Source organism: Misgurnus anguillicaudatus, chromosome 10, assembly GCF_027580225.2.
Source record: "Misgurnus anguillicaudatus chromosome 10, ASM2758022v2, whole genome shotgun sequence".
Taxonomy (NCBI): domain Eukaryota; kingdom Metazoa; phylum Chordata; class Actinopteri; order Cypriniformes; family Cobitidae; genus Misgurnus; species Misgurnus anguillicaudatus.
The window spans coordinates 22767093-22779111 of record NC_073346.2 but is presented as its reverse complement, the minus strand read 5'-3'; the positions used below and the strand labels follow the sequence as shown (position 1 = coordinate 22779111).

General features: G+C 38.0%; 1 protein-coding gene across 6 annotated transcripts in view; it reads left to right on the top strand.

Annotated features, from left to right (window-relative positions):
• The window catches only part of arhgef1 (Rho guanine nucleotide exchange factor (GEF) 1), a 56823-nt gene that overhangs the window by 11495 nt on the left and 33309 nt on the right, over window positions 1-12019 (top strand). For 4 of the 6 annotated variants that reach the window (XM_055210082.2, XM_055210085.2, XM_055210084.2 and 1 more), the window contains exons 2-8: window positions 1666-1730; window positions 4040-4126; window positions 5254-5367; window positions 8486-8584; window positions 9676-9718; window positions 9866-9971; window positions 10977-11117. In XM_055210082.2, the coding sequence (XP_055066057.2) occupies window positions 1704-1730; window positions 4040-4126; window positions 5254-5367; window positions 8486-8584; window positions 9676-9718; window positions 9866-9971; window positions 10977-11117 (617 nt within the window). In that variant the 5' untranslated portion in view covers window positions 1666-1703. Of the gene's footprint in view, window positions 1-1665; window positions 1731-4039; window positions 4127-5253; window positions 5368-5592; window positions 5612-8485; window positions 8585-9675; window positions 9719-9865; window positions 9972-10976; window positions 11118-12019 lie in introns of those variants that run through there. The other 2 variants (XM_055210088.2, XM_055210086.2) reach the window with 2 other exon arrangements.

The following is a 12019-nucleotide window of genomic DNA, read 5'->3' as shown; positions in this document are numbered from 1 at the left end:
AAACCTGGGTTGCTGCTGCGCCATTTCTGTGCCTAATCTTCACCATTTCTTTCCTTTTTTTGACTTTTTGTCTTGTGTGTCATTTTGAGTATTTGCACACTGCTGTCACAATCTTCTGTGTGATGCACCACTGCCCATGGTCACGCTTTAATGTGTCTCTAACATCGGAGATCACACGCATCAACTTTATTAACAATTGAGCTTAGTGCAGAATTACAGTAAAACTAGTGAAGTTTACTAAACATGAACAACACAAATCGCCGTCCAAATCAGATTTTTCTTAAAGGAGTAGAAGCATTACCGTAAAACCTGAAAAACAAACTATAATGGCAAGTAGGGTTGTGCCGATAGAGAATACTATATAGAAGATATATGGCTGATAGTGGGCCTTGGCATGTTTGCCCATTATAGTTTTAAATTATTATAATAATAATAATAATATTATTATAATCATCATTATAGTTTCACATTAAGATTCACACACTTGTGACATCAATGCACATGCTTCTCCTCGCATGAGAGAGCATGTGAGCTTCTCTTTGCACAAGAGAGCTTGTAATGTGATTTGTATGTTTTCCAACTCAGATTCATTTTCTTAATAATTAATAAAAGTTATTTGTTCTTTTTATTATTTTGTGTTATGAAATCATTACATTTTTTAATAAACTACATTTTGATTTTCATTATTTTGTCATAAAAGACAGAAAAACATAATCGCTTGATGTACTGCACTTTCTCCATAAATCTTCACATTTAACTTTTTTATGTGTCATACACATTAAGTATGTCCCTTCTTTTAACCTTTGTTTTGTGCATTGTTACTCTGAACATGACTTTTACAGTCAGGTTAACAAAAAATGTCTCTGATCATTTCCTGAGGAAATGACACCCATTTCCTCTCCCTCTCTGGGTCTCTCTCTCTTTCTCTCCTCCCTCTTTATGCTTGCCTGCCCTGCACTATAGACGTTGTTCTTTGGAGAGCTTTGAAGATCTGGGCCGATGAAAGCCGCCGATAAACCCCAAACACAAACACGGCTCCATTAACAGTTATTTTAGGCCTGTGCTATCACACTTGCTCCAGTGCAGAGGACAAGGCCATTGTCTCAACGGCTCTATAGGGTAGTCTGGTATGCAAAGATATTTCTGCTATCTGCTTTGTTGTCCCCAAGTGAGCATACTTTTTCTGCAGAGGTCATTGTGTTTTGTTTCAGTCCTTTGCCTAATTCCAATATCGATTCCTATTGAAACAGCTCACCAGACCAAAAGAAGCCTTTGTTTGATTTTAGGGAATGTAGGAATTAAAACTAAGTGGTCAACGAACAAACATTTTCCAATTCTCTCCAGCAGCGAAGATCTGGTGTCCATGATTCCAAATACTGAAGATAATAAAGAGGAGGACATAGCAAATAAACCAAACAATGAATCTTTTGATTGCTGAGAACTAAAGCCCTGTTATCCATTCAGACCCGTCCTCATTGATAGAGCGTATCTGGGTCTAGTTGTTCCACATCAGTCTATCTGTTATTGATTTATTGGGCGGTTCTGAACTCTCTATATTGGTATCTGCTGGCCCCTGGCAGTTGTTTGCTTGTGCTCCATTTGTTTGTATTTCTTTGTTTGGTTATGAACTTTGTTCCAGCCATTCATGATTTCGTGTCTTTGCAGGAGCTCGGTTAACCAGCGTTGGCCCGACATACGAAAGCATGGATTATGAAGACGCCCATAACGGGGTAAAGGCATCCGAGGCTGCTTGTGTTGTTTGTTTCCATTCCACGTTGAAGTGGGCTGCATCCGATTTGCAAACAGGGATGGAGTAATCACAGTTTCCAAGATATCCGAACCAACTTTGTTTCGCGTTAAATTAACTGACTTTATTTTATCAATACTATGTAATATCGTTTTCAACATTAAGTACATAATATTGTGATTGTGTCACCTTCTGGTTCATACTTCATCCATGATTTTGTAAGATTACAAACTTCCTATTACACACAGCACAGGTTGTTGGAAGGTGGTTTTAAAAGTCCCAGGTAAACACACAATGTGGGTCCCAGGTGGAGAAAGTTTCCTTAACCCCTATTTTAAACAAGATTAGGATCTAGTTAAAAACTAAATGCTTGTTTTTAACAGTCCCCAGTCTGTGTGTTTTTGTGTGTTTGAACCATAGACTGTAAAAAAAAGATGGACGTAGTGTCCGTGACGTCACCCATAGGTTTCTGAAGATAGTTTTTGAAGTAGATAGTAGTAGCGGGTGCCTGCCGTCGCCATTTTGGTTGTGAGTGACTGCGCATCACACGCGAATATCTAAAAATAGGTGAAGGGGCGGGATGTGGGTATGACTGAGGTGGTTGGTTGCTGAAACCACGCCCGCCTAGCTTGACTCTAGTGACAGCAGTGGCTGTTCAACCATCACTCAAGTGGCCACGCCCTTAATTATACAGACCTTTAAGATTTAAAGGAACAGTATGTAGGATTGTGGCCAAAAGTGGTATTGCAATCACAAAACTTGTGGCTAAACCTGGTACTGCAATCACACAACTGGTGGTCAATACACAAAATGACAACATAAACATCAGTTGAGGGCTGCAACTCCACTTTTTAAATGACAATATCCTGGCCAGACCACTGTTGTGAGTAATATAAGTATTTGAAATGAAAATGATTTCTTAATGTCTAGTGACATAAAAGAGCCATTTTATTATTAATTGATATAAATTTCTTACATACTGTTCCTTTAAGATAATTTAAACGCCCCCCTCACAGTTGTCATGAAGGGCAAAATTAGCTATACAGACAAAACAAATTTTTTGTCCAGGCTGTAAGCACATTATTTTCTGCTTTAAAGATGGGCATTTTAACATGGGGGTCTATCTGAATTAATTCCCTTTTGGAGCCAGCATCTAGCGGCCAGTCGTTTGCAGTTTAAGTCACTTCCATATTGACTTCATCAGAGAGATCGCAAGGTTGCCCCTCAGGTTTTAAACTTAATATATATATATATATATGAAAGCCCCTCTCAATGCCTCAGACAGAAACTCAACCCCAGCAATAAGCACTTACCATATATAGCCACATGCATTCATTCTAATGCTTACATCTATCCAACCAACCACAGTTATAAGTAGTGACTAGTTATGGCTACGTAATGGTGTCTTGTTTAGCACAGCCTAACTTTAGCTTTCCTTTAGCTTTTCTCATTTATATTTACACAAATTATCAAAACTCCCAACAGTCTAATTAATGGCACATCACTTAACGTGTTAAATGCTGAGTAAAAGCATGTATATTTAATCTGAGTTTAAGGCATTTGTGCACACTGACCATTAGTTTGGTTGGGGTTTGTCACAATTGCTTGCTTGCTTGTACTGGAGAATTCAGTGTTTGTCTTTAGAATTGCTTTAGTTTGACTTGTACAGAGATTTTGAGTTAATATTGTTGCACAACGCTGATGGAGAAAACTTGTTCTCAGCAGCTCTATAACAGTAGAACACTGTTACATTCATAGCCATTGGCTGAATTCATTGGTCAGCGCAATGGAATATTATAAAACAGATGGTTGTGGTCCTTGACGCTGATTGGTCAATCGTTGTGGTTTATTCATGATAAAGCACAGCTGTGATTTCTCAACTGAGGTACTTTTGGTATCACTGCTCAGTTGTTCTGTTACCATTTACATGATGTGAAGAGAAAGAGGGTATTGAATAATTTTACTTAGTATTAATAAACATTTGTGTCCTTAATAGTTGTATTAAATGGAAACTTTGGAAAATGATGGAAATGGTTGATGATGCTTTATTTCTACTGTATTTTGGGATATTGTAGCATTTAATATTTGGGTTTTGTTTGTACAGTCATCTTTCATAGTGTGAGTGACCATTTTTTTTTGGTGGATGGCTACATTACCAAAATTTTGCCCTCTAGAGCGTTTTCTCAATCTGAGATAAGTAACTAATGCAGAAAAAGTCCTCATCTTGCACCTGTTAATACATACGACAGTTTAGTTTAGTGTTTTTCCTCTGTTTTCTCTTCCTCCCTCCAGCGTGGGCTGTGCGGTGCTCAGAGTTCTAATAAAGCCATGAGTATAATTGGAGCAGAGGATGAAGACTTTGAGAATGATGAGCAGCCTGTGAGTGACATGATCCACATCTTAACATTTTCAAGTTTGTTTATTTAAAACATTCAGACAAACATTTACAGTTCTAAAAGATCAGATCAGATTTTTGTCCTATATGGGTGATTCTCACGAAATCCAGACTTAAAAGGGGTCCAGCATCAGAATTTTTAAAAAGTCCTTGAAGCCATTTTTTGTTGCACATATAAGATTAAGGTCTGAACTTACTATAACCATTATTTTTTTAGAGGATTTTTTAAAATATTTCCTATATAAATATTTTTTTTTTAGATTATCATTATCAAAAATTATCATTACCGCAACATGATATTACATTAAATATATGCATCGGTAATGAGAACTAAAAAGTTGTTTAGGTACTATGACAAACAAAATTTCAACTTTTATCTGCAGAGAAAAAATAAAAACGGCTTATCTGGTAGCCATCTTGAGTGTCCCTTCCAACTATTTTTTTATTTGAAAATGTTAGTTCATTGAGGGCTTAAACAATGATTGAAAATTGTTGCGGAGGATGAGAAAATTGTTCTTGGACACATTTATATTTCTTATTATTGTCTCTACATTTACCAATGATTTAAATACCACATGTTTCTTTACTGTAAATCTTTATAGTATAACATGCACTGAAGCTTTTAATTTTTTAGATTTTTTTTATTAAAAATATTTCCATGTCAAAGAAAGAACCCAAATCCAGTCATGGACACGTTGCGGTAATGAAAATTTTCCCCTTAAATGTGGAAAAAACAACAAAATTGGTTTGTGTGATGTCATTTGAAATCATGTGCAAAATAGTGCGCGAAGAGATGTTTGTAACTGTGTGCTTCTTATTTTGATACTCTTACTTTGCATTTACTTTTTTTATCAAAATGTTTCATGACACCTCATAAGTCTAATTTCGCGAGAATCACCTACACCCAAACAACGAGACAGAAGCTTCCAGTTCATAGAAAATACAAACAACAATACACTTTTGTTGTTTCTGTTTTGTTGAGTATTAATAATAATAAATTGGTACTTAAAGCAATACACATTTACATGTACAGGCTATATAGAGTTATGTTCATGCCATGAGGTGGAGTATGTAAAATAAATATAAACACTTCAATTCCTTTTTTTTTCAGATGGTGGATGATCACTGCAGTCACTTTACCAGTATTGAACTGTTAAAGAACAGACCCACCCACTTGCTGGTCTTCCTTCACCATGTCATGTTGCAGTTCGACTGTGCTCCAGTAGTAAGAACCATGTGTTTCTGTTTATTTTAGTCAGCGTGCATGCTAGCTTTTACTTTTGTATGTGAGAATCTGTGAGTTTCTTATATTGCCTCTTGTTCAGCTACCCATGTCTGTTTTCCACACAGTTAATGTGGGGTGTATGTCAAATCTGTGCTTACCTGCATTCAGACAAAGCTTTTTTCCTATGATAACGCATGAGTTTCTCTCCTTTTATTTGGCATGCAGCCAATGTGATCTGCCCCAGGTACCGTCTCCCAAAACCAAGTCCTTTCTCTCTTTCCTCATTTGTGCTGCTGTGTACATGATCTTAATTCATGCAGACATTCATTGTATCCTTCATTGTCATTTTGTGCAAATTGTCCAGTCAAAAATGGATGGCGTCAAGCATATTGTAAAATGGATGTAGAAAATAGCCATAAATGGTAGTTTATACAACATGTGTGCTGTATTTCAAGACAAGTTATCCAAATGTGTGTTGGCTTACCGCGATGGACTCACACAAAGCTTTGACTTCAGGGGTCTTAGAAAATAGTAAACAACATTCCCTATATGGACAGAAGTTTTGGACGCCCACTTATAATGAACAGATTTGAACTCAACCTGTACTTTAAAGGGGACATATCATAAAAATCTGACTTTTGCTATAAGTGCTATAATTGGGTCCCCAGTGCTTGTATCAACCTAGAAATTGTGAAAAAGTTCAACCCAGTAACTTAGTTTTGGTAGATCATTCTCTGCAAGTATGTGAAAAAATAGGCTATTGAAATTTGGCTCCCCTTGTGATGTCAGAAGATAAAGTCCTTTCTGAAACGGTTGGGAAATTTTTTTCTTAGTATTGAATGGTATAACATTAATATTTGTTTTGATAGGAATAACTGGAATAGATAAACATGTTTTCAGCATCCATGGCTATATTTACGGTTGAGAACTGGTTAATCACCAGGTTTAAAAATTAGTTTTTGGACCGAACACCATATACTGTCGTACCCAGAGTAAACCCATGCTGATACAGGGAGAGCATGTACAAAATCCACACAGAAAGTTCTCCTGACCAAGCCAGGGCTAGAACTGGCGACCTTGATCTGTTTGGGTGACCACTGTGTTGCCCCAAACATCTTTATTAGAAGGGGTGTCCCAGTCCTTCTGTCTATAGGGTATGAAGGGCTCTGATGCAAAACCCTCATCTAAATGCATTTGACATTTTTTTTATAAATTAGTATTTTTTTTCTTGTGTTTAGGTTCAATTAGTTCACTTTAAAGCAACACCAAAGAGTTTTTAATAGTTTTTAATTGACGCGCGTCTGAAGGTCTCGTTGCGCGAATTGGCGTTTAGTGCGGCGTTGTACACGCGATTCCGCCTCATTCGCACGTCTAGTTCGCGGGAATGGCGTGAATTGAGCGTTGCCACGGTTGAAAAATGTGAACTTTGGCGGAAAAACGCACACGTTAACCAATCAGGAGTTTGTGACGTGATTACAGAAAGCCAGCGGAGTCGCAGAAGCCCCTCCCATGACGTGAATTTCCACGTGAATCTCTCGAGGACTAGAGTTTCACGCGCGAATAAAGCTAGTAAACTCGAAATGTTCAAGCGGCAAACTAGACGCGGCAGACGTGAATTTGACGCCTCAAACTTGGCTGGTGTGAACCCACGGTAAGTACGTGTACCAAAATACAAAAATCGACACTTCTAAAAAAAGTCCTCAGTCACTCTTCACTGTTCTTTTTTAATTAAAAGGCTTAAAAATGTGTACCTGTATAAATATATTTTGTATTCCTCATTTAACCGGGTAAAAAAACTCTTGCACGTGCGCCGTCGTTCATGCACTTAGAGGGATTTGCAGAAAAATTGTTATGGCGTTTAACGGATTGTGTCATCAAAATGCTATTTCAGGTGCCGTTTAGCGGTTTTTGCACCTGAGCTCTTCATATAGACCAGAGGTGGGCATTCCTGGCCCTGAAGGGCCACTGTCCTACAAAAGCTGTGTCCCAATTCAGGGGCTGCGACCTTCTAAGCATGCGACCTTAAATATGAGCACTCGGTCTTTCAAGGTGGCAGCCTCAGAAGTCCGCAAAGAGAACTGAAATGAGACGGTCTAACCTTCGGACGACCCATAATTGGCGTCACCTGCTGCCCCTGTCAGCAGGACATAGCGGAAACGTTTCTGACTTATTAAAATAAATATGAAATCAGAAAAATATTAATTTAGTTTAGAAAATATGACACGTTGATGTAGATTAAACTATTCAACAGTATATTAGATTAAATTAATCAACCTTAGAAATATATGCATCATAAAAATAATAATATTAACACAAAACATAACTTATAATACTAAAACAGTGACAAACTTTTTTGGATAAATACACACTTTTATTTAATGAAGGTTTTAATTGTTTATTTTAGAATATCCAGCCGCCGTTGCAGGCGCGCAATTAATCTTGGGATATCCTCGGCTGTTAAGGATCCATTCGTTCTATCCTTAACAGCGCGGAGAAATGAGGACGCATTTTGAGGCTTCATTCTAAGCATCCTTCGAATTGGGACGGCCTTACCAGCCTGAAGTCGCGCTGCTGTGTCGCAATCGGTCTTAAAATACGTCCTTAGAAGGTCGCAGCCCCTGAATTGAGACCCTAATCAAACACACCTGAAAAGGCTGCATGATGACTTGGAAATTACTTTCAGGTGTGTTTGATTAGGTTTGAAGCTGAACTTTGCAGGACAGTGGCCCCCCAGGACCGGGAATGCCCACCCCTGATATAGACTATTCAAATGCAGTTTGGACACTTGAAAGTTTCATAGCGTACAAAACTTGCTATGACTGATGATAAGATTTTCAAGTGAACCGTTCCTTTAATATTTCCTTGAGTAAGACAAGTTGTGCTTGGTTTCTCATCCAACAAACAGAATTGGTATGTTTGTCTCTTGCCACCTCAGTGGTCAGCATGTGTTCTGCTACTTTTTACATTTTTTAACATTCGAGTTCCCTTTCCATCAAGTCAGTCATCATACCCAACACAACACATCACTATCCAAGTATCACAACACGCCCAGTTCTCTGTTCTCTATGTCTGAATCCTTTTTGCTCTTCTTTAATCTCCCTCTGTTCCTCTCTCTCAGCTGTGCTACCTTTATGCTGACCTCTTCAAGAACTTCAATGCCAAAGACACCAAGAAACACTTTGGAGAATTCTGGAACACTTTTCTGGAGAAAGGAGCGGTATGTGAACAAGAAGAGTTTTGGACACTTAGCTGTCAGATTTGTTTATCACTGTACAAGTCTTGCTCTTTGTTCTGTCTCACCTCTCAGTCAAAGCCTCTTCATTGTGTAGTTTTTGTGTTAGGCCCCTAAAGGAATGTTTTTTGATGCAGTATTTTATTCATCATCTGGGTGATCTGCTGTCCATCAGTCATTATTTTCAACAACCGTGATACGTGCAACTGTATAGCTCAGTGGTATTCCATTGCATTACTAGTGCAAAAGATGATGGGTTCAAATCAAGGGAACACACTTGCACACTTCAGATAAAAACGTCTGCCACATGCATTAAATGTAAATGTGATGGTGTACTGACTGAGTGAAAAAGCTATATAATGATTATATATGAATGTATAAATGGTTCTTATGCATTACTCGGACAATTGTTTTGACATTGTTAACACATCCAATATGATCATCAGACGTGGACAGTATGTTACCCATGTGGAGAGGTCTACTTTTGCTCAATTTTTCCTAGACTGTGTCACTATTAAGTGTTTGTTTGTCTTTTTCGCTCAGTCTCTATTTATGTTCCCTTTACTTACATGTGACATTTCAGTCTCTGTGTTATTTAACTCTTCTTTTATACATTGTATTTTTCTGTCCTGCAGCTGATAGTTTGTCTGACCTTGACTTCCTGTTTGGGTCATGGGAATAACCTCACTGATGAATCACTTCTTTTTTTCCTCTGTTGTATTTAATGTTTAGTCTTGCTCTTTTTCCTCTTTTTTTATGAGTTGTTATTATGACTGTGACCTGTTTGTGTGATATGAGTTTGAAACTGAAGGGAGTGTACTGTGTAGAAGCTTAATCGTGTTGCTTATTTGTGCTGTTGTGACATCTGGTGGAGATCTTCTGTATTACATGGTACAAATATATTCTCTTAGAATTGTTATATATGTTATCCAAAAAAGGTAAACTTCTCACCTTTATGTATCTGGAATATTCTTCAGACTATATGATTCATTAAAATCATTCTGTGGTCTTTTACATAAAACTACAGATTTTAAAATATACTATGCTGTTTATATAAAAACTCATTTCTTTTACAGATTCTCAGAGTAAACGTGCCAAACCACATAGCCACTGATTTGGGTAAGGCTTTTCCATCACCCTCTCGGTTCTTTGGGTTAAGTTCCTCTCTTGCAGCAAATTCAGTGTGAAATGCATTTCTCTGCTTGTAGTGATGGTGTTGTATTATCTGCCTTACTTAGCTCTTACTCTCTCGCTGTGCTCCTTCAGATCGCACACGGCCAGACACGATCAGTGAAGAGCAACAGAAATATTATGTTTATGAAGTTCAGATGCATCAGGCTCCAGAGGTACTGCGACAGCTGGAGGACTTCAGGTGAGAGTCAGCAAACAACCAGAGTAGCAAAAGTTATCATTAACTACGTCTCATAACTTGTTACATTACAGTACATTTCTTACTATACTGTACAGTATACTGTACTGTACTGTAGCTTTGTGTTGTAACAGTCAAATTTATATTATAGATTATGTGAAAATTTTGGTGAATCCAAAACCCTCTCATGAGAACAGGACTGTGGACTTATGAACCATATGACGACCTCCAAAGATTGTCGCATTAGAGGAGTCTAAGTTTGTTTACTTATAAGCTGTAACTTAAAGTTAACTGCTTTTAAAGAGCCCCTATGGTCCGATTCACGATTTTACATTTTCTTTGGTGTGTGTGTATTAGTACATGTTAAAGATATGCGAAAGGTACAAACCCCAAAAGTAAACGACGAGGCGAGTTATTGTCTCCAACTAAAATCTCTTTTCTTGGACTACAACAAACACACGGATTGTAGGCAACAGTTTACTTCCTGGGATTGGTGATGTAGTAAAGGCCGACATTATCATAATTCCTCCTGCTTGGACTCACAGCCTGTAAGTTAACTCCTGTCAGCATTGCATTGTGACCGAATCCTTCAAACATGGTAAGGAGCGTCACATTTCCGGCTGACGTCAGAGGTATTCAGGCCAATCACAACGTACAGATTAGCTGGCCAATCAGGGACACAGCGCTTTTCAAATCGATGAGTTTTGTTTAAAATCAGCACGTTTTAGGAAGAGAGGGAAATCTGAGCTACAAAATGTACGGTATGTGGAAAATAATGTGTTTTTTAACCATAAACCATGCGAGCACATTGTATTATACCAAATACGCAAAATAAGGTTGTTTTAGCAATGAAATAGGTGCACTTTAAAACACCCTTGTGCTGATTTAGTATAGATTTAGCACCTTTAATGTCGTTAAAAGCATGAAAATATTTTGGGGTAGTAACGGCTTAATGTTAAAACTCAAAAATGAGACTCTCCACTATAATTCCTGTCTTTCCTTTATTAGGCAAAAGAGGATGATGGGAATGACTCCTAATGAGCGCGAGTTAACTGATGTGGAGTCCCATCGCCCCACTGACCGTATCCCTATGGAGATGAAGGAAAAGGCAGTTGCCGAAAGCCTGTTGGAAAGGATGGTTGAGGCAAAGTAAGCATTGCTATTATTATTTTTTTAAGCACTGAAATATTTGTTTTGAACCTCTGCATGTAAGTTACAAAAAGTTACTTACATTGATGACAGGACCTTAACCGTTTCTTTTGGAGCCAGATTTTATAGAGACTGATCTATTTTGTTTCAGGGCAGTAAACAATTACCCAGACCATATCTGTCATCATACAATCCTATTATACTGCGTTTGAATTTTAATTCATGTCATTTTTAATAATATTTGACTGAAATCATTTAAAGCTATATTTTAAGCGGCCAAATGAAATCCAACCAAGGACAAAATGCACTTTTCCTCAATTTCACAAGCTGTCAGTTATGTTGCAGTTGTGTCACATGGTATTTATTGCTGTTGTCTGGACAAGTACAATCACATGATCTGTCGAGCACAGCATCACAATAAAGATACCAGAACTGGGATGTCTATTTTCACTATAAGTGAATTATACATCATTTTTCTCAACACATGGGCAGAACTTTACCTTTGATTCCCTACCCAGTGCCTAGCCTATAATCGAACCCTGTACCAACTCTGACCATCTGCTATGTGTTTTCCTGCTGGGACAATCACCGTCTGCACAGTAGGGAAGAGGACATTTTGATCCAAACACTTTTCTGTCTCGATTCACTTAGACAGAACACAGCTATTGTCAAATCTGCATTCACGGCAGATCAGAACCCCGGAGCCTCTGTCGATATTCACTCACTGGCTGCTAAGTGATAGCTATTGAATGTGTCATACTGCACAGTATCTTCGTGCCGCTGTGAAGTTTGACCCCTTGGAGTGAGTGCTATAATAGTCCTATCAGAATTCAGTCCACTCACTGTTGTGCATCATGTGCAGTTAGACTCTGAGGAGTTGCTGAAGTGTTCATTGAAGTTTC